The 23,623-nt window shown below is 38.4% G+C and overlaps 1 protein-coding gene across 1 annotated transcript in view; it reads right to left on the reverse strand.

Annotated features, from left to right (window-relative positions):
- Positions 1 to 430: 430 nt before the first annotated feature.
- HOMER1 (homer scaffold protein 1) overlaps positions 431 to 23,623 on the reverse strand; it is a 93,285-nt gene continuing 70,092 nt past the window's right edge. Inside the window, exons 6-9 of the mRNA XM_052777001.1 lie at positions 23,433 to 23,589; positions 10,198 to 10,308; positions 8,463 to 8,543; positions 431 to 3,077 (exon numbers count right to left, since the gene is read on the reverse strand). Coding sequence (XP_052632961.1) covers positions 2,889 to 3,077; positions 8,463 to 8,543; positions 10,198 to 10,308; positions 23,433 to 23,589 — 538 coding nt within the window. The 3' untranslated portion in view covers positions 431 to 2,888. The remainder of the gene's footprint in view (positions 3,078 to 8,462; positions 8,544 to 10,197; positions 10,309 to 23,432; positions 23,590 to 23,623) is intronic.

The raw sequence follows: 23,623 nt of genomic DNA on the forward strand, positions 1-23,623 counted from the left end.
GTTGCCATATAACAAGTTACACGCGATGTGACGCTCTCCCCTCCGGTGCAAGTGCATGGTCATGTTTTCAGGCTATAGTACTCAACATGGTTTTCTCCTACATATACAATGTGTCATACCTGTCTCTGGGAAAGTAATGTTTCAAACAGGAAAACTTTTATCTTAAAATGGAAGTGGAGAGGCTACAGTAGGTATTACCACCTACGTATGAACTTTAGGTCACAATTTCTAAACACTCACCTACTGTACATAAACATTATAAATAGTCTTAGCAATAGGATTTTATTTATATGTGCACGTATATCCACCTTATCCAACATTTATGTTTGGCAACTATTTGGGAATTCAAAGGTGCAGCCCTCAATAATTTTATTATTTAAAAAAAAGAAATTAAGTGTATCTACTCTATGAGAAAAGAAATTCTCAAATATCAATTTCCAATTTTAAATTTAATTTCAATAGGAAAATATTAAAAATGTGCACATCTAAATTTTTCCATGTTCTTTATATACATATGTGTGTGTACGTATACATAGAAATACTCATGTACCACACATATTCACAAAATTTAAGTGGAAATATTTCTGTCCACTATTTTCCCACATGTAAATAACATCATACCTTTAAAAATGTCAATAATAATATCATTAAAAAAAATATTACATTTATTCCATCATCAACTATGTTTTTATTCTTTCTTCATCCTTATTATGTCCACTGAGCATTAACAGGCCAGATTCTCCTTGTACTTCCACAGATGTTATGCCAACTGAATGTTGCTGACATAACATCAAGGACACATCTGGTTTACAGCAGCTCAAGTGACAGGAGAATCAGGCCCAAACATCCCCAAGTAAATTAAAAACTGGTCATATCTGCTCATCTGGACCTGATGAAGATAGACACACCACCATCTAAAATCCACTAAATGAAAAACATGTAGCTTACCACAAAGTTTTCAACCAGTAGCACGCTGAACCAAGCTCCCCCCACACCTTTAATAAATAAAATCAGAGAATACTCTAAAAATATGGAGAAAACTTAAACATTGTGTACATGTACATAATGTATAATACATGATGGTTTAGCATTTGACCTAAACCATTTTCCTGACTAGTCAGGGGAGACCTGATAAATCACTGGTAAAGAAAAAAACCAGTATTTTAGAAATAAAGCATGTATTTCTAATATAAATGAGAACCTGTGTGTATTATATGATATATACACACAGTACACACAAGAAAACAAACTTATCTTCTCTAGTTTTGAATAGCAGTCTCTAAGTGGAGAAAATCGTGTTGTACAAATTTAATAAGCAGCTAAATTTCATGTTTAACATTCAAATTAATTTGGGGAGCAAACAAAGGTCCGTGCATCTTTTGACTCTGAAGTCTGACACTCATTCATACATTTTAAAAAAGCCCTCTTCAACATTACAAGCAATTTATGGCAAGAATGTACTTTGATGCAAGACACATGACACTTGGCTTACCTTTCAAAGAGGTTTTTTTTAAATAAATCTATTATATAAAGAAATGTGTGTTTGCCAAAAGTCTGTTAAAATTACATCAAAACAACTTTAAAACCTGCTCACTGAGGATAATTGAATTCAATTTTCTGTTTTTAAACATTTAGTTAACAGTTCAGAATATTGCCTGGTGTAGTTTCAATAACGATGTGATATGAAGACCCATAAAAGAGTAAACATGTCTCCATTTCAATTTGCTATGACAACAAAACTTCTAGAAACAGCTTTCTTGGCTGGACAAGTTCCGTGTACGAGTAATCCCTTGCAATAGCTCTATGTCCTTTATGCAATCTGTAATAGAACAGTGCTCCCCATAAGCCATTATTCACAAAACCTGAAGTTCACGTGACATTCTGAAAAAGTCTCCTGCAGAACAGGTTAACAGTTAATTGAACATACATATTCGATATATGTATCAAGGCCAGAAAACAAACACCTGGCTATTCCTTGTTATCTGTGCATGTCAAATTTTACATTTGAAATTTGCAGGGGTTTTTGCCCCCCCCCCCCCTTTTTTTCCCCTGGTGGACTCACCTTCCATCATTGGTTGGCTTCAAAATATAGTTAAGTAGAAGATAGTATCTCACTGTAAATACATGGAATTCATATGAAAAAGTAAACCTTACATTGGACAATATTGTAGAACACCAGAGTAAGCTCCATAAAGAAATACTGTATCTTCCAGTGTATATATATATATATATGTATATGTATATATATATACGTGTATATATATATATATGTATATAAAAAACAAAAAACAACCAACCAACCAACAAAACCTCAAAAGGAAAAACTTTATACAAGCAGTTTATAGTAACTTTGTTTCAATTAAAGATGCAACTCTCTCTCACTCCTGGCAAGAATAAATTGGTAATGGCACTGCTGCTCCACAGTGCAAAGTATCCTGAGAAATTATTAAGAAGAACAAAATACAGGGCTGTCATCACTAAGTTCTTGCACGAACACCGCAATTAAATATCCTAAATAAATAAAACAGCAGATAACCTATACTGTGTCTATCAAAAAAGGGGGTGTGACCTGGGACACTGCTAATTCTTCCATCGCTGATAATTAGAAAAGGATTGCATTCAATTACTGTTAATATCTTTCAAGTTATCTGTGGCCAATAATGTACAAGGAGGTAATTTGTAATTCAAGTTTTTTTGTTTGTTGTTTTCTTCTTCAACTAGCTACAAGCTGAGTTCTAAATTTTAATTGAAATACGACTCAAATTTAAAACAAGCCCTCTCAGAGGAGCATTTTCTAATTTTGTGCAACTTTGATGCAGAGCCCAACACAGTCCTATGAAGAGAGACAGTGCATCTTTAAGCTGATTGGCACTGAAATCCCATTTTCTTTAGCTGCATTCTATTAGCTTGGCCAAGTTATCTCGTAACTCTGTTAGTTCAAATATTTTTCCATCAAGAATTTCTAAAAGTGTCTTCAAGTTATTGCGAAAAGCTTCTTGCTCATTCTGACTTTTCTCCAGACGTTGCTCTAGGTCAGACAGCTGGCCTTCCAGGTCTTTGTTTCGAATTTCTACTTCCTTCAGAGAAAATACATAACATGTTAATGTGTTGTCTGCAAACAGAAAGTAGTCTAACCTCCTGCTGATACTCGTGTGCTATTTTTGTCAGCTGGTTTTTAAAACAATTTGTTTCTTAAAGCCAAAACCAGAACCTAAATTGTTATTACAATTGCATATGTACTACCACTTCCTCCATTTTTTCAGTAATTCATCTGAAGGACAGAAACTTTTGAAGAGGGATAAAATTCAGTCAGTGAACAACAGATGCATTATACTTATTCAGGTAAGTTATTGCTTCTAGCATTCAGAAATGTACCACCTACTGAAAACAGCTTCACAAAGGTTTACTTAAGTTCAAGTATTCCCCAATTTGGACTACATGAATTGCTCAAGGACATAGTCTCCATTAAATGGTCTCATACAGAAACCCATCCAGAATACTGCGTTATGGATGGAGGAGTACTGCCTTACCGCTGTCTCACATTATAGGCCTTTTCACCCTGAAAATTAAGACAGAAACATAAACTAGCAGGACTGATGTCACGGTGACACTGACTGTAACAAATTTAAACCAGCAAGTGCAAGCAGAATGCCTTGTCTCGCTGTGCCGTGCCCTGGAGCATCCCCCGCAAGCCCCGCCATAGCGCAGCTGTGGGAGCCGGGGAAGCAGGCGAGCCACCAGTGCCACAGGGACAAGCTGTTCCCGTCCAGCGGGCGGGAAGACGAAGCACACAGCTGAGGGGATCTGACCCCGAGCGAGCTCAGCGCTCTCTCATGAGGAAGAGAAGCCGCCTGGAACCAGCCTGCTGGGACCCCTCACAGCTCTGGCCTGTGCCTGCCAGGGGAGGGAGGTCAGGGCTGCTCCGCTTTGTGCAAGCCGGGTGCCCTCTCCTCTATCAAATTACTAATGTAGCAGTCACATGGGTCCAGAATAGCGTATTGTTATTTCTCCCATTCATTGCACATCTCGTAAATTCATGCTGAATTTCCTAATTTCAGTTATGAAGAACACTTTCAAAGGCAGCATAGGGAGAGTGTATTTAGTACACCATACACTCTGTACAGCCATCCTCTGGAAAAGTGCATAGTGAATTCATATTTACACACATTAACATTTTTTCAACACTGCTTCCCTTTACAGCAGCTTTGTGTCACAAAGCTTTAACGGGCCTGCTCTGAGTTCTTACAACGACTAGTTGCACACAGCCATAGGGAGCGAGATCTGGCAGCAGTCACTGCTCCAAGCATCAGTGACTCCTCCTTCTGCCCTCCCACTCTCCCACTGTTTTTGTTATGCTTCTTCTGCCTCCTTCAAAGCTAACAAATATATTCACGTTAACATCGGAGAGATGTCAGCTAACCATAAGAAACAACCTGACCCATACAGAATATGTATTTGGGCAGTCAAGAAAGAGTAACAGGTATAAATCAGCAGCCTTGTGTCAAAGTCCATGGCCCAAGACACGTTTCCACCCATGAGCGGTCCAATGGTGACATCGATCGGCTGCTGCATCCAGGGCCAGAGGAGGGATGGGGTGATGGGGCTAGTGCTCAGTTTTGGCTCCCAGCCTCTGCAGCAAGGGAGAGCTCTGGGACCCCCAGCAGTGATGCAGGTGGAGAAGGCAGAGCCTCAAGAACCTGATCTCCTCGTAACTGTGGCTGCTTATGCAGCCAAGGGCTACATCCAAGCCGAACTGGAATACCTCCCTTACTTCTTGTTTGTAAATGCGCAAGTTAAAAATTACAGACGTTGGGGCACTGGTCTTTAACAGCACAGCTGAGAGCAGGAATTATCCCTTGCTGCCAGGACCAAGAGAAGAATTAGTTCAATCTGTTTAACACTGAACAATATAGTAGCCAAAGCACTAAAGGAAGCTAACTGAAAAGAGTATTTGTAGAAACAATATAAACTAAAATAAACACATGCTTATGTAGTGATTAGCTACCCCACCACTGCTACGAACGACAAGCTAAGTGATTATAACCCAGCTGTACCCTCTGAAGGCTCTCCTTCACTAAGCCTGCTCCTGCCCTCCAAAACGAGTACTGACAAGTACTGCCTGGTGTGGTGACTGCAGGGGTTCAAGACCCTCTGAGGCCAAGTGACTGCAGTACAGGACAAAACGGGAAATTCAAGGTTCTCTCAGCTCTACAGGAATGACACAGTCCTTTCTTTAGCTCACACAAAACTGATAGCTGTTTCTCCATGTTTGCTCACACATTCTGCTTCTGCTGTCGCTGCTCCTCTTCTACTCACCAAATCTGTGTGCTCTACGAAGTCTCCTTGCCACTGCTCTTACCCCAGAGATAATTCATTTCTATAAGCAGGCAAGCCAGTGATGAAAGGGACCGCTTTGGAACAAATCCATGGACACATGGTTTTATTTCATGGTGTCCAGGCCTGAAGAGCATCCCATTGGCCTGTATCTAGCACTGAAGATCATCTTTCAGGCCGTCCTCAGACTCTCTTAAACTGAGGAATTGTCCTGCCGTGAGCTGTTACTGTGGGAGCACACAGGTGAAACTGAAAGCTTTATGTTAGATGTAGGAACTTCCATCCATATTCAGCAAAAGGTTAACTCTCCGTTGATAGTCCTTGCCCTGTATCTACTAAAATCAGAAGAGCTCCCTTCTTTTGTTTAAATTTCCAGCTTGCATATTTTATTTATATTCCATTTCTGACATCTCTTTCCTAATCCATATACATTTAGCTTCCCAAACATTTCCTCTTATATACTTTCTCCCATACTTCCTCCTGTTTTATTCTTCTAACTTACACTTAACATATTTAATGACACATGGGAAGTAGACCTAACTGAAACATGCCAGGAGCTGTTGCTTTTAGTTTCTGGAATATGCTTCTTCCCAAATTTTACATTTGATCCTTACACATATTTGCCCCAGATTAGTGTTAATGATTTTTGCAATAGCATTACATTACAAGTTCATGTCCAGCTCATGTGCAGTTTCCTGTTACAAATGTCTACCTCAAAACTGTTGCTTCTTGATTGGAAGAAGTGGAGATGTGTCCATGTAATGTAATCTGTTCCCCTAGTTGTGTCATTTCACTTTATTTGCAGTTAATCTCATCTAACAATAAACTGACTCTTCCAATACATTCAGGCCCTTTGCAAGGTGTATTTTACACTGTTTTTTCAAGCTCTTCTTACAGCGGACACAATCATTTCTCATACATTGTTTTCTTTAAGAAATACATTACCAACAAGTTACGTTTGTTGTTTGCACTGTAATAATCTTTTGTGGAATTCAGTGCAAGGATCCAAATAAAATATTCAAACCATACAAACCAGCTATATTTAGGAATCAGCCATAGTAATAAAGATATCCTGACTTACTGTGAGAGTCACACTGATCATGACTCATTGATATGTCTTCGCTACATTGCTAATTAAATTATTAAGTAACAAGGGCCCCGACACTTACCCTTCACAGTGATAGCATATGGCTCTTCATTGGAAATTGCCAATGATGGACTTCTAATTCATTCCCTGATATGAGTGTGTCAGAAATGCAATACACCTTGAAATAGTAATTTCTTTGTATAGCATTTTTCATACAGGCTATATTCCAAAATATTTTAGAGTTACATAATCCATTTACAAGCACAAGAGGGAAAAAATAAAGCACAAGAAAAAAGAGTGAGACGAACAGATACGGACCCTGGAGACAATCACCCTGAAAACGGATGATGAGTCAACTAAGTGAACAGATGTGAGACGGTTCGTCTGGAGCTACAGAAGAAAACACCATTTCACTGACGTCACAGATGCAGGGTGAAGTGCCTCAGAGAAGGCCAGTATAATCAAAGCAGGACTCTTACAGCAAAGTGAAGACTCAGGATCTTTTAGATGGGCTGCATCAGGTCAGTCATAATCTTTAAGCTTAAGAAAGGCAACTTTTAACTCAGATCCTAAATAAGCTTTAAATTTACTTGAATAGAACCATATAGAACTATTTTCAGAAACTCATCGCCTACAACGTGATGTATGGACATATAAACACAATATATACATTTGGTTACTAAAGATATAAATATATCAAAAGGAAGTTACTGACTTTATAAGGTCAAATTTTAATAAAAACTTAGCATTTTCTAATCTTTCATCTCTTACTAGTCTCTCATAATTCTGCTTGCTAAGGATAGCTTATTCCTGGCTCACTATTACTTTTCATATGATCTTACACTGAAATTATTGCATATGCTACTGCTAGAACAATTTCAAACTTTCATTATTATCTCCCTTTTGAGTTTCTCAGATAAGCGCCTTTTCAGCTGAAACTCCCATTTTTAGCCTAAAGCCAGCAACAATTTTTGGAATAGTGGAACAGGCAAGCTCAGGTGTATTCAAAACAATCTTTAAAGATTGTTTAAAGTAATAACATACTTTTTCCAAATAATTTGACTTAAGAATGGGGAAGAATGAATAAACTCATTTTATTCTTCTGTGGTTTATTCTGTAGGTTAAAATGAGATTCAAGAAAGTTCCAATGCATGTAATGCATTTCAAAGAATACCTGCTTGATGATTTTTAAGCTGTGGCTAGTCTAATGGGGCTTGCTTTCAGTGTAATTTAGGTCAAGCCACAGAACAGTGAAGGTCACCTTTCAGCACTTCAGATTTGGAGCTATTTAATGCCAGAGTTTCCAGGCCTATCAAAACTCTGAAGTCTGCATTCAGAGTTTAACCCATCTAAGCTTTGGGTCAGTCTCATCCTGAAGGCAGATTTAACAAGGAAGGTACATATGTGCTGGCTGGTCAGCCCAGCGACAGACAGACAGGAGCTCAGATGTAGCAAGGGAGGGTATACTGAGGGCACACTGATTCTGGTAGGCTGAGGTATCTGGCTTTACACATAGTGAAGACACAGCCAAGAAAAAACAACAAAAAAGCAATGATTCTAAGTAATTCCAAGAAAACGTCAAAGTGTGTTTTTAAAGCTCGTACTACACAAGAATGCTTTAACCTTTACTTTCTCAGGGCATGTTTAAAAGCTGAATACAAATACTCATCCCAACCTGATGATACACAGCCTGACAGTTTCAGTGGCACGCAAGACCTATGGGAAGACTCTGCCATGAAAATGAGACCAGAACTGCCCAGGGCATGTATTGATGAAGGACAGCTGCTAGCCTGAGAGTACTCCATGGACTTGTAGATGAAATTTGGGTCTGTTCCCTCAGGTAAAAATAGAAACTTACAGCAGGTGGAAGTTTTGATACAAATTCCTAAGGATCATCCTAACCCACCACTTTGCAATGCAGTCTAACTTACATATTTACCTGGCACCTTCAGTGAATATAGCACAAGTTGCTGATGTGAACTGCTCACTTGATGGTCATTTTGCCCTTCTCTCTAAAGTAAGATGATGCACTATAGCTCACCTGTAACTTCTGGGTCAGAGAATCCCTCTGTGCCTGGAGCTCTCTGGCATTGTCGATTTCTTGTTTCAATCCCTCGATTTCCTAAGGGAGAAGAAACAACCTTGCTAGCAACATGTTACCTGGCTTGACTTCAGTGCAGGTAAGCTGGCTACCCCTTCTCCTGAGCAAGCCATTGCAATGATACCAAAACTGGCAGTTGGCTACTGCCCATCACAGCACATGAAGTTTAAGCCCTGCTCTCAATACTCTGGAATCACAGTCCCAAAACAGCAATTCCATTGTGAACAAACAAGAATACAGATAAGCATTTTCTTTTATAAAAGTCCAAGTTTTCCTCTCCCACACAAAAGATCCAAAATAATTTTTTCCTGAAAAATTAAGGGTCCTTGTAATTAAAGAAACAATTTTATACTTTAAATTCTATTAGAATCCATCCTTCTCCATTTTTTCAAGAGAAAAATCCAATTTTCATCTGTGGTCTGCTTATTATGTCACTAGCAGTAGGGCTGAGCATCAAAAAATTGCCTGCTTTGATGATTGATTTCTGTAAGAAGAGAGTCTAAAATAAATGGTATCTTTAATTTAGCAAGAAGAAAGTAATGAGGTACAAAAATAATAAATATAGATAAAATAATGAACGGAAGAGAAACCTTTTCTTAGCTTACTTTCAGGAGATAAGAATAGAAACAGTTAATGAAACTAAAAGGTATCAAACTTTAAACTATTAAGTACTTTTCCCCAGAAGGGCATATTCACCTCCCAGAACTCCTTTCAGAAAGACCTCTTTGCAGCCACCAGCTCAGCATAATTCAAAAGTGAATGGGCACCAAAATGAGAAACATTGCCAACCTGAGGCTAATCTCTTTAGTATGAGGGAGTTTGGAAAAGGCTTTGTTCCTTTTTGGGAGGATATTCTGTAACTACTGTGCCTCTCTTGCATCCTCCTTGGAAACACCTAACAACCGCCCCGCTGGAGGCAAGACGCTGCCAGACACACTGCCGCTCTGAACACGCACACCAGTGCTCGCTGCATCTGTCATGGAGTGCTCAAGGATCTGGTCTTACACAGGGCAAATAATCCTTCACGTCCTTTTTCCCCATCCATAAAGGGGCAATTCTTGATCATTCTGTGGCACAAATCTGCTTTCCTCTAGGACCTGTGACAGTGCAGGTGTTACTCCAGTTCCTTCTGTTTTCTTGCTGCTGGTCCAGACCAAGGCAGATGGCACAATAAATAGCAAGTTTCAGGCCAGGGGCTTGGCATGCATTTAAGGAAAGGGCTGATCTTTGGGATCATAAAAGTCAGCTACGTTAACATAACATGAAAACCAGATTGGCCTGCAAGAGCCATTGATCTATTACTTGTTCCAAACCTTACTCTCCAGAAAAAGGAAAGCATGCTTATGACAGCTTCCCTTCTTGGTGAATTTGGACTGCATCAGTGTGATAACTGCTCTGTGGTAACTGTTTATGACTTACTTTTGCAAACAGAGATGCTTGGTAAAAGCAAACAGGAAAACACACTTTTTTGTTGTTGTTCAGATACCCAGGTCTATATTGGACTGATGTAATTATATACACAGAAAAATATTAATGTTTTCAAAGAAGATGAAAAAATTTTTACTTCATAACATCTATAGGAAATAATACAGTATTTACCAGCCATCACTAGCTTAATATTGAAAGCACTTAGAAAGACATAACAGAAAAGCCAAGAATAAATGTTAGCAAATACCGCTTCTTTTTTCTTCAGTGTAGACTCTAACTCCTGTATTGTCTGGTTTAATTCTGTTTTATGTGTGTGGACTGCATTGGCTTGACTGCTCACACACTCTAGCTCAGTCACCTGTTGAAATAAATAGAAGCAATACATACAGAATTAATTTCAACAAATTCAAGGTACTATTACTTCTTTGTATCAATAGCTGCATTTGAAATATACCCTTAGTTCTGGGTGACTTATGTTGATTAAAATGGCGAAGGTGTTCTTAGGAAGTTAGCATAGAATTCCTTTACAAATTGTTTAGCTTAAAATGGTTGCCATGACTTCTTGGAAACAATAAATTTAATATGCTGCAGTCTGAAAAGAACATTAATTAAAACTTATACTTACTAAACATTGAAAATTTTATGAAAGAAGCTGAATTACCATTTCAGAAACAGTCATGTCTAGATGATTAAACACAGATCCATCCTTCTAACTAACCTCTCCATCTGACACTTTTTAATGTTGCACCATCTTAATCAACTAAACCACAATGCTCACTCACTTCCTAGCAAGCCAATTAACCTTTCACAGACTCAGTTTCTGACTCAGAATCAACAGTGTAATAGCAGGCACTCAGTCACCAATACACAGCTGTCAATTCTTACTTCTAGTTTCGGATCTCATCTCTCAGTCACAAAGCCAACAGCTAACGGCACAATTTGTATTTGCATAGCCCCTCTTTATTAGCAGAGAGCGAACACTCTCCATCCGCCCTTGGATAAGTTAAGATACCTGGCAGTGGTATGCCCTTTTTATTTCAGTTTTTAATCGAAGAGATGTTAATATCCTGCCATTCACTGATAAACAGTTGTCAAAAAATAGCTTCTGCACTGAAGAAATAAAATGCATGCAGCTAGAGCCTACACAGAAAAGCCTGTGTTGACGTACCTCTCAAATTACAGATCAAAATATTAGAGACTGCATGTCTGTGTGGATGTGTGCACTAAAACCTGTTTAATAACAAACTGTTAAAATATTAAAACCACCATTTAAAACCTAATAACTTGGTTTTTTCCAGAAGAAATGAGCCTGTCAATCTTAGTATACACTCTTCAACAGAGCTGCACCATCTACCTACAGTAACTAACAAATCTGGCACCAGAAACTCCTTTGAATAAAGTGCTACCCAACTCTGCAAAGAAAACCTTTAGGTCTCTATTGAACTTTCTTGGAGAAGTAGCCCTTAGACAGAGGGCAGGCATTCTCCAGGACAATTTTATTTCTTAGACCAAAGAACACCTCGAGGAATCAAGGTTGGTGCCCTCCAGCACCAATGTAGTCTAGCTAGTGAAGCCACTGTGATGCCACTAATTTCAGACTCTTGAACTATTTGTAGGCTCAAAAGGTACATTACTGAGTGCAGAGAGAAGTCAAAGGAAAGCCAAGATGAAATAGAAGAAAATTAAAACAAAATCCCTATCAACTTCTTCTCTCTGAGTCACAGAGCATGAACTACACCTCTGTAACAGCCATGACAAGTCTAGTTTCTTCTGCTGGGAAACTGATTAGACTTTTTTGCACATCAGGTTTATAAATGGAGAGAACTGAGATTGCAGCAAATTCTTGGGTGGGGTAAGAGGAATGAGGGATGAGGATATAGCTTGGTAACACAACACCCCACACCCCACCCCAAAGAACTAACTTATTTGCTGGAATTGTCGAAATATCGGTGCTCATAGCAAAAAGTACTAGCAGTTTGCCACTGACTATTACAACTGAAGTCTTAGATAATATTCTCAATTTGCTTCAACTAGACAAAAATATATCTATTTAGATTCCTTGTGACTGCTACCAATTGTGACTGTTACAGTATTCACCACTACAATTACACAAACACAAACAAGCAGAATTGGAACACACTGACTGGGATAAACCTATGTCTACACAGTGTGTGAACTAACATCTAAATACAGCAAGAATCACAGAGGCACAGAGTAATTTAGGCTGGAAGGGGACCCTGGTGGTCACCTGGTCGAGGACTGTTGCTCAAAATAGGGCCAATTTTAAAGTCACATTCGGTTCTTCAGGGTCTTGCCTAGTCAAGAACCCTTCACTATCTAGCAAGAGCTGCCACAGTTTTACGCAGGTTCCTGTATTTCTGACACTGCCAGTTTATGGAGAGTTCTAGCTCATTCCTAAATTTTGCTGGAACTGTCAAACTCACTCACCTTGCCCGCCTTCACCCTTCTTCACCTTTGTGATGCTTAACTACTTAAACATTTCTAAGCTTTTCTCCTGAACTGATTCTTGAATAGGAGGTGGAAGCCTCTGTGAACCCACGGCTAGGGCTGTTAGGGGAACCCAGGGTCAGGCCCTCTCTCACCCGTTGTGAAAGACTAGAATGTTGTATGGCAACCTCCAAGAAGGTCAATCTCTCTTTTAAAGCTGCTGCACTCAGCAATACCCACTGGCTCTTACCAAGCACTGGCACAGTGAAAACTCATTTACACAAAGTGTAAGAGCCTCAACTGGAGAGACAGAAGAAAACACAGTCCCCAAACCACCTCTGTCCTAGCACCTAGTGCCTCAGAGGTGTCTCACCCTGTAACTAAGGAAGCACTTGGACCCCCACTGTTCTCCATGTGGTTTCCTCTGGGCTGCTACACGCAGAGAGGATGCATGTGTTGGTCCAAGCTTGGAATTCAAGGAGCCTGGTGGATTGAACTGCGGTGGATGAAATATTACTGCTCTCAGTTTTGCGTATTGTCACTGGCTGAAAACACCTTCCGCAACAGCCCTACCAGCTGCATGGCTCACGTGAACGCTCCCCAGTATGGTCTGGTCCATACTAACTCAAGACACCTACTGAAATTGCATAAGCAAACACAGCTAATTTTGCTTAGGCAGAGTAGGGAGTTCACTCTCAAACCTTCTTGCCAACAGAGCCAACTGCTGTCAGAAAGGCAATTAATTACCAACGCTAAAAGGGCTGTGATGTCTTACTCTGGTCCAGCTTTTCTCTGGGCAAACGTCCATCGCCTACTGCTTATGCAAGAAAATAATGCGTTGTTCAATTGCTTTGTTTACTGTTTGTTGAAAAATCAGCAAGTTGGAAAAAAAGAATGAATTCAGTTAAAAAAATGGGTTTACTTTAATCGCAGTCTTATTTAAATGCCCATTCCTACAGACATCTGAAAGGATGTCAAGTATCTTTATGATGTAACCTACTTGAACATACCTATATAAAATAAAATCATATTGTGCCCCTTTGAAAAAAATCTGTAGAGTAAGAAGAGCTGCAAAATGATGCAATATAAAGAATATGCAACTGAAAACAGAAGTAACAAAAGATAAAGCTCTAGGCAAAAATCTGGATAGCATCTACTTGCTCTATTTCCTTGTTTCAACTTGAATTTCTTTTTCTCATGACCAGTGATCCAAAAATCATTAAAAATAACTGTTTATGCATTATGCACAGAAGGGGGCATAAAAAGAAGCTAAAATTCTTTAGTCTGACCCTCCCACATGCTATTTTCAGGGGCATCTCCTCATTCAGTGTTTCATGTATAGGAGCAAAGCTCAATCAATCATTCAAGCCTTTGCACAGCAACACTGAGCAATGTACCTGTGACTAAGCCTTGTTTCCAGTACAGAATTCAGACTGAAAGAATAGTCTTTGAACAATAACTGATTAAACAAGGTTCTTCTATTGCGCTATCATAAGGCTGCACTGACTTGCATATCTGAAAAAAAGTCAATACTGTGGCTTTGTATTTGAGACTAAAAAAGAAAAAAGTATTGTTCTTAGCCTCTGCTTCTTTATTTTGCATTTATCATCCAGGTAAGGATTGCATGTAGGGAAAAAAATTGTGAAAGGGCTTTTTAGGGACTATTTAATGAGCTAACTCTTCTAGTATATGGCTGGCATTATACTTAACTGCATACTTCACTGAGAAATACATCAGCTGAAATAGGACAGCAAGGCAACTTGTTCTGGCAGAGCCCAGACCTTCTCAGCAGAGGCCATTCTACAGTTTCCTGGAAATTTTAATCTAGGGTCAGCAGCCTATAAATAGGGGAGGATGACAGGCAGAAGTTTTCATTGCAGCAGACAGCTAGCACACACTGGACTGCTGGGAAGACTGGAGGAGTGAGGCTTTGGGCCATATAACACTACAAGGAGTAACAGCCTTGATGTGATCTTAAGAGAGTGAGTGCCCAAAGCTTCAGAAGACTGAAGAATCTCTCAAAGAAAACAAACCAAATCAAATCACAAAGAAACCAAGAGGGGAGATAGCATCAAATCACAACACAGACAACTACTTCACAAGTAAAGACTTCAGTTAGACAGAGGCAAAGAAGTGGGAATTACAGAAATATTTTGAGTGGTCACCTTCCCCAAGCAATTACTGACTGCATGAATCTGCGCTGCTTGCTGCAGGTTGACTCATTTTTTCAAACCACTTTCTTGAGATAAATTTGTACACTTCTGATCTCAAACAATAGTTTTTATTCACCATCTTAAATTCAGTACCAACAGATCATGAAATTCCTTCTAAACTTCATACAGAAATTACTTCAATTGCTACAGAAATGCAAAGAAAGACAGGTTAGAACATAGAATCATAGATAGAATCGTTTAGGTTGGAAAACACCTTTAAGACCATCAAGTCCAACTGTTAACCAAGCACTGTCAAGTCCACCACTAAACCATGTCCCCAAGCACCGCAGCTACACGTCTTTTAAACACCTCCAGGGATGGTGACTCAACCACTTCCCTTGGTGTCATCTGCAAACTTACTGAGGGTGCGCTTAATCCCCTTGTCCAGATCACTGATAAAGATATTAAACAGAACTGACCCCAATACTGAGCTCTGGGGAACACCACTTGTGACCAGCCGCCAACTGGATTGAACTCCATTCACCACCACTCTTTGGGCCTGGCCATCCAGCCAGTTTTTTACCCATGTTTTCAGCATAGCCGTAGCCTATTTTATACACCTGACAGCATTAACTTGTTGTTTTCTAAAGGTATTTTTATCCCTTCTATTTACTGTGGAATGCAATATCCAAAGTCTACTAGTCCAGGCTACAATGCAGAACAGGCAGACTGCTCATATGCAGACTGAATTTAAGTATTAATTATGTATTTTTAGCTGGTTGAGTTACATCCCTAAATGGATCGTAACTGCGACCGTGACAAAATTATTCCATCAATAATTCAAGATGAACCTCCCAGAAAGAAAAAAGAGCCCTTTGCTTTCCACAAGGAGAGTAGAAATTATGTTGCATGACTCAGCAAAACTAGGAATAACTGCATGAAGTTTCTTGTAATTTATGCAGAAGAAACTTCTCAGTTCTTCATGGTGGACAGTAAGATGCAAGACAGCATTCAACAAGCCAATCATAAAAATAATTCCAGTATAGCTTTCAAGAATAAAAAACTCTGGCAAGATTTTTGCTGCTAAGAAATGTGAAAATGCAGAAAACAAGGAAAATTCCTTTTCAAGGTTGCTGCTGAAAGAACAAAAAGCACACCATAGTATTATTCATATACATCACTTCTGACAGCAAATTAATTATTGCAGTTTTCCAAGATTTACCCACAGACAAAATGATAACCTGGGGGCAGGGGGGAGTTTTCTGCGTTACCAACAATATATTACTTTTTTCAACAGAAAAAACAATTAAAGATTTTGCTGAAAAGGACATATTTTTCTCTGTGGGCACTGATGCCTCATGGAAATATCAAAATGTTTTCCACAGTTACGCATTTCTACAGAGATGAAAGAGGAATAATCCATCATCTGCTTGATTTTTGTGAAGTCATGAAACTGCAGTAGGAATATTTGAAAATACAGTAAGTTTACTAAAATCGATGCTTTGAGCTTCAGCCGTGCATTATTATTTGCAACTGATAATGCTAATACTAACTTCAGGGGACATCCCTTTCTCTGCAATCTAATTAGCAAATACTTTTTCCAGCTATCTGGCCAGCTCATGAAATACATGCAATAGCAAACACACTACAGATATGTCATCCTTTAATCCTGAGGATTTAAATCCAGTAATATCCTCAGTCTCCAGTGGAGTTTTGGAATTATAGGATATATTTCATTCTACAAAGTTTTGACTACATAAATTTTTGTGCCAAGCCTCCAGAAAGTATGCTTTTTATAACTTGCAGATAAATGATCCTAACACTTTTCTCGGGTTTTTTAGAAAGATGAAGATGGGGATGAGAGACCGTTCTGTGAAAACTTTTTTTGTTTCCTTTCCCAAAGTGACAGTAGTTTGATCGGTGGTTTGGGTTTTTTTTTCAAATTATAATCTCATATATGACACATTCAGTGAAAGTGAATTGCCAGCGAAAAACCTAATGAAATAATCTTGGGTCCTAAACGCAAATCTGCTCTAAAACCAAATAAAAGCAAACAGAAAAAGACAGAAAAGACTTGCCTTCAGTTCACCAAACATTAAAAAAAGCTGAATTCACATTTTGATTTCAGGAACATAACCTGATTCACCCGCTCTGTCTGAAAAGAGACCATCTTTTTAGTAAACTGTAATTATTAACCAAGGGTTGAATCTTGATAAAGGCTAGATGTGGATTATTTGTATTAGGAATCATGCACAGAAAGGGAGCTGAGAGTATGTGAGATGAGATATAAATCCTGTCCTAGGAAATGAACTGATAGTCTAACATCAAGACTGACAAAACATACCTCTTAAAAAATAATATGGAACTTATGATAGCTGAAATGGACATTGGAGGAGCAAAAACGTACATCTGAGAAAAAAATATGTACCCCCTGATATAAAATGTGTGTGTTTTTCTTTTGGTCTCCCCTAATGCCAAGCAAAGAAGGTGGTCAGCCCCTGCAATGGTTTCTTAAGGATTTTTAAAATATTACTCTGGATTTCTTTTTATTAGAAACTACTTCCACTGCGAGAAGGATAACCAACCTTACGTAGATAATTACAGCCTGCTCTGAAACAGAAACTCTTTTTTAAGGTAAGACTGTAATTTCAAAAATAAAAAAGTCACTATATTCCCATATGTCTTCTAAAAACTTGACCATCACAGTTAGAACAATTAGCCTTTCCAGATCTTACTGTGTCATAGAAAACCCTAATACTCCCCAGAACATCTCTCTCAAACATTTGGTCAGTATTTAACATTATGACCTCACTTAGGCAAGAGCTGCCCTTTTTTTGCCTTTTCAGGAGTTTCTAGTGCATCAAGAGTTTGCAATTCCAGATGAAAGGACAGCATACGTAAACATATGGACTTAGTTGTCCATTTTTTGTGGACAGAATTGGTCCGTCTGCACACACATTTCTTTCAAATAAGTGCATAGACGAATACTAACAAAATGATAATCCCGCTGTTTTGATTAAATTGCCAAGCTACCCATATCTACCTTGCAAAATGCTCGTCTATTTTCATTATAAACAAATGGTACCAAGCTGCTACCTAGCCACATACTAATTACAATATCTTAAGAAGAAAGTTATACTTAGATAGCTTTTTTCTTTAATCAATCAAATAAAATTCAAATGTAAGTTTGGCTTGTTCAGTGGGGGTAGGAGGGGCACAGTGTTAAAGGGAGGATGACAACAGGTAGGCATCACATAAAAAAGGTGCATTGCCAATATATTTTTGGATCAAAACCCCATTCATAAATTTCTTGTTACCACACTTTCTGTCACCTTCTTTCATATTTCCACTTTTAGATAATGTCCTTCAACCACATAAAACCAAACAGTTATTCACAGTAGTCCCACAGCGGTGCTAGTAAGACTTCTCAGCAAGTATGAAGCCCACAACAGGGGCTCTGATTCAGCAAGCAACTTTATCACATCTGCATGTTCAAAATTTAGTTTTGGTTACTCAATTACTAATGCAGCTCGTGGAAATGTGGAGGTGACTGCTAAAGGGTCTGCAAAGATTTTCTACAGATAATCTGAGCGGGTGGCTTATATAGCATTCACATACTTCTTGTGGAGTTTAATAACTGCTTTTATAGATCGTTGTTTTCTTTAGGTAGTACAGAAATAGCCCAATAAAATGACCATGGTTTTATTTCTGTATGGTCATGGGTTTTTTTAATATCCACTTTACAATTTCTCTTAACAGTAGTGAAATCAGGGTCCATTATTCATCAGGTGGTTTTGATGACTACATAAGATGTCCTCATACTTATTTCATTCATTGAATAAAAGAACCAGAACATAATAGGCTAATTTTATCTTATTTCCTAGGAAATCCTGGTAAAATAACAAGGTAGAATTCAAGAGTTTACCTCTCTATTCTTTCAGGAATACCCAAGAGCTTGATCACTTCCCTTCATCTCTTTTTATCTTAGGTTTCTTTTCCTGCAGATGAATGATCTTCAAGAACTACAGCTCTTATTATTATGCACTGGTGTTACTATTCTGTGCTATTGCCCAGTGTCATAGCATGATTTACTTTAGCAGTTAGCATGCAAGAAAAAAATTCATCATTTTCATTTTTAACATGACAATGACAGAACTTTGGGTTACTTTCTGTAATTCCTATCACCATTCAATCCCTTCCTTTTTGCGGTATCAGGATTAATGTCAGTACCAATGCTATTCTATTTGTCTGAAGTAGCTCACTTCAGGGTTCTTCTTTCTGTTACTGAGCTGTTCTAAACTCATGAATCCCTTTTGACTTCAAAAACCTAGGCAAGGTGTGTAGGAGTGCTCCCCAACCCCGTTTAAGGGAAATCCTTGTTGTTAAGTTGCTTCTGAGCAGATTAGAGGAAAGCAAGCTGAGAGCTCCAAGTTAAGCTCTTGTCTGGGCATCACATCTTCCCAGAATTCCCAGTATTTGAGAGGGAAAAATCCATACACTCATGTAGCAAACTTCTGAAAAATATGTCTGACAAAATATCAATGTATAGTATTTCTGACTTAAGCTTACAATATATCAGAAGAGAGCTCAAAACTTTAATTTATTGAGAACTTTGCACTCAGCCACACTCAATCTGTATTCTGTTTCATCTCAACTCTAGGCATTATTAATGCAGAGAAAAATGGAAGAAGGAAGATAAAGGCCTCAGAGGAAGAAAATAAATGTAGGCTAATATGAAAAACTGAACTGGAACTGATAGATGGGTAAATCTTACACTTAATAAAAAATGGCAAATAATAAATGAAATTAATTTTTAAAAATGCAATCAAAATCAAAGAAAGGGGTGCTTTGGCTTTGTTTCTGTGTTTTTAAAAGTGTAAACAATGTGACACACAGAAAAACTGTTTCAGTCAAATTTGAAAACAATTATAGAATAAAAAATGCTGGGCTTAAAATAATTTAAAACGACTTAAAAAGCGGTTTACAACAAATACTGCATAAGACAAAACACCCAGTTTACCACAGTGAATGAACAAAATAGAAGATAAAAGAATGAGATATAATACAAAATCAAAGAATGTTTACAAATAAAACATAACAAAGTTCAAACTGTCGAAAAACGTACCATAAGAAGTCAACTAGTAAGATAGTATTAGCAATAATTTTTTTTTAATATAAAGAGGAAACTATTTATGTAAATAAGATTATTTATATGGCTATTTACATTAAGAAGAAACTAAAGATGGAAATAACAATGCAAAGTTTACTAATCAATATGCATTACTTCCCCCCACACATCACACTTGACAGAGGATATGCTATAGCTTGCAGACAGATGACTCAAGCACCAAAACTTGTATATAAACCTAAACCATGTAAGGAGTGAATAATGCAATTACATTATATATAAATCACATAGTACATTAATAAATTGAACTAAATATAGCAGCTAATGTTGGCAGTACCATTCTTCGTTTTGGAGGCTGGTCTATTTTATACAAGACTATGATGTTCTAAGTGAGCCTATCCCTCCAATGCATACATATCTACACACATTCTTCTTCCCCAGTGGGCAACATGCTGTGAGAGCCAACTCTTCCATATAAAACAACAACTACATTACAACCGAACATGCAAACTAATTTCCAGATTTTTCTTTCTCCTTGAAACCAATTTTTCTATGAGTATTTCTAAAAATCCAGTCTATTCAACTTTTCTCACCAAAGTTTCTTTTGGATCAAACCCCATTTTTCTTCTGAACTGGCAACAGATGGGAGTTGCAGCACAGCAAATTTCAATTAGGTAAGATATTAGGAAAAATAATTTGACAAGGGTGGTCTAACATTGGAACAGGCTGCCCAGAGAGGCTGTGGGATCTCCATTTTTTAAGATCTGATTCACAGCCCTGAGTAACCCGATCCAGCCCTGGAGTTGTATCTAACTTCAAAGCTGGCCCTGCTTTCAGCAGAGAGTTGGACCAGATAACCTCTGAAGTTCTCCTCCATGCTAAATTATTCTGTGATTCTGTGAACTAAGGATGGAGTTCATTTCATCTGACTAAAAGTATGTCTATAGGACTATCTAGACAATTATCCTATGGAGAAAGACAAGCACTTACAGAAGCAAATTCAACTCAACACCTTAGTTTTCTTAAGACTGGGACACTTCATGCTTTTGTCTCTCTTAAGAATTAAAAGAAAAAAAGATGACCATCTTAGACTTGATATATAACTTCTACATAATCTCAGGTGAGACGGATTCCAGTTTGAGCAACATTTTTTGGATAAACTGCAGCAACATGTTTATACTGAGCTTAACAGATAAACTGAACAGAAAGATGACACAATACAGTGACTTAATAGTGCTTGCTACCACATGTACCATAACCAACAGTCTCCAGTTCTGCCATTTCAACAGCACACTTTCTATCTGTGTTAAGAGAGAAGCATCTGACTTGCAGTTTCTTTTTGAAATGGAGCACTATTTCAATTTTAAAGATCAGCCTCAGCATGCAGGTTAGAAGAGCTCTTGTATCACACCGTATGGATAACAGATTGATTTTTTTTTTTCACATGATCTGCATACTTTTGCCTAGAGTTTGATCTATTGGGTTAGCCAAGTCTATATTTTAATTCCAACAGAGGGCAGTACTCTTGATGAACTATCCTCTTGTAATTTAAAAGGCATGCCCAGAGAGACATAGGCACAGAGTGTTCCTATATTCTATGTGAGATATCAACAAGCCTCAAGGTCACAGATTACAGAAACATTTAATAAAGGCATGTAAATGGTGATCAAAAGAGCATAGTGTAGATGATCCCATGTTATAAGACCTTGTGTTCCCTCAGAAATACAAAATAATTGCAGCAAATTTGCTGGGCAAAGCTTATGAAAAATCATCAGCTACTAATGAATGTAGCACAAAGACTTGGTTACTACTTCTCTTAACTGTAGCATCATATAAAAGCAAAGTGACATGCTAAAAATTCTCCTATTTATTAAATGGATTTTCCAATAACAGATTTTAAACAAGATTTGACTAAGACCAAGAGTAACATCAAGAAAAAGAGATCTTTGCCCATCTTGTCTGGTTGGGTTCCCCATGGCAAATGCAGCTGCTGTTGTGTGTTAATTTTCTTTCTTAGGTAAGGACTGTATTGTCTCAGCTTTGCAACAAAAGCTGTTAATACATTTTATTAGGAAGAATGCTACCTCATTACATCCACGTTTTAGCGACGAGTTCTTCGCTGTAAAGCCTATCTGGTGGTCAAATCCCCTGAACGTCTGCATTATAGTAATTTTAATACAAGGTTGCAATTTAAATAATTTTATCAACAATGACTATTATCATCTATTCACAAAGCTGGAGCACAGGTTAGAACTCCCACCCTCCCAAAGGAGAAGCTTAAATGAGAGGACAGACAAAGCTGAAGTCTCCCTCTGTACAAACACACATGACAAGCTTGTGCCTGGCTGGAAAATTTCTGAAGCAAAGCAGTTTTGTCAGCAACTGCCAATTTCTTGAACTGAAAGCACTTCGCAAAAAGCACCAGTTTTAATCACACTTCATGCATTTCGTCCAGCCAGCTATGGCACACACAGTTACACTCCATCAGAAATCGTCCTTCTTGCCTATCAAATCATTTGGCTGGGACTTCAGGATCCTTGTCTGCAAGTCAGTCTAGATATAGGACAGCCCCACCAACCTGCCACTTCCCCAGGTTTCTCAAGCTCAAGGGAAATCCTGCTACTCTTCCACATCCCCAGGTTAGATGCAGCCTGCTGAATTTCTCCCCCCTCAGATGAATGTGAGCCTTGTTCTTGGGACTACTAACAGCCTACAGTTGAACAGGTCCAGTATGGGTCTGAAAGAACCCTTCACAATTTGCAGGATTTACCTAACTAGAATTGCCATACCTTATTTCTTGTAGATGAGTACAGCATACAAAACCAAATTAAAAGTCTGCCATGCTTGCTACTTGACCTTTCCCTTCTTGTCAGCATATTCATGAAAGCTGTTTTCAGCCAAAAAAGCAATGCTTTTGTTTTTTATTTTCTTAACTAAGTACATCTCCTTGATATTTTTCTAAGTTATTCTTCCCACTGTACATGTGCTAATCTTGCCTTCACTCTGCACAAAAATGTGTCCTAAGCTATGATGACAAATTCATATGGATAAAGGTGAATAGATTATAGAATATATGGAGTTACAAGTGAAAAGAGAAATGAAAACATTGTATACTTGTTTTTATAATGCAGCCTTCAACCTTGCTTGCTTTATTCCTCTCTCAAACACTGTCATTCCTTCCCCCACGGTGCACTAATTTCTGGTTTGCCAAATGACCTCTGCAAAATTTACAGTGAAGGGAACAGGACCCTTTCACACCCCTCCTGTGTGAAAGCAGGAGCAGATCCCTAATTGCATATAATGATCTTCAATCTATGTTCAGTTTTCTTTAAGTGCAGGGATGAGAGGAAGCTGTTCGTCTTTGTTATATATGGAAACTACAACAGGGTTTCTTTAAATTACAGATTTGATGTCAGGTTTCTGTGGGCTTAAATGCAAGAGGGACTAAAGTGTAATGCTATGGAGAAGGTCCCGAAACAGATGTGACGGCATCAAATGAAGAGTGAGAGCTGGCAAACATGTCATCAGGTTAGATAACTCTTCCTGCAACAATAACCTTTGCAGAAAAAGAACTGCTACAAAGGAAAGAACCTCCCAAGGGAGGAACCCTGTGTGCTTTAAAGCAATCATTAATTTCTATCTCAAAGATTAACCTAAAGCCCCAACAATAAACCTACTTGTTTTACTTGAAAATGAGCGAATATAGTCACCAGTACTTCTGCCTCAACATGTTGGCCATTTGCCTCCACTTACCCGCTTGTGAAGACGTTCTGCTTCCTCCTGATATGCAGCAAGTTGTTGTTTCCATTGTTTTACGTTGGCAGTGGACTCCAGCAGGGCTGCTGTGAGCTTAGCGTTATTACCCTTGAGCGTGGCCAGTTCTGCCTCCCAATGCTTGCTGATTGTCGAACTGCACAGACAGAATGAGAATGGTCAGAGCCCCC

This window comes from Harpia harpyja, chromosome Z (assembly GCF_026419915.1).
Source record: "Harpia harpyja isolate bHarHar1 chromosome Z, bHarHar1 primary haplotype, whole genome shotgun sequence".
NCBI lineage: Eukaryota > Metazoa > Chordata > Aves > Accipitriformes > Accipitridae > Harpia > Harpia harpyja.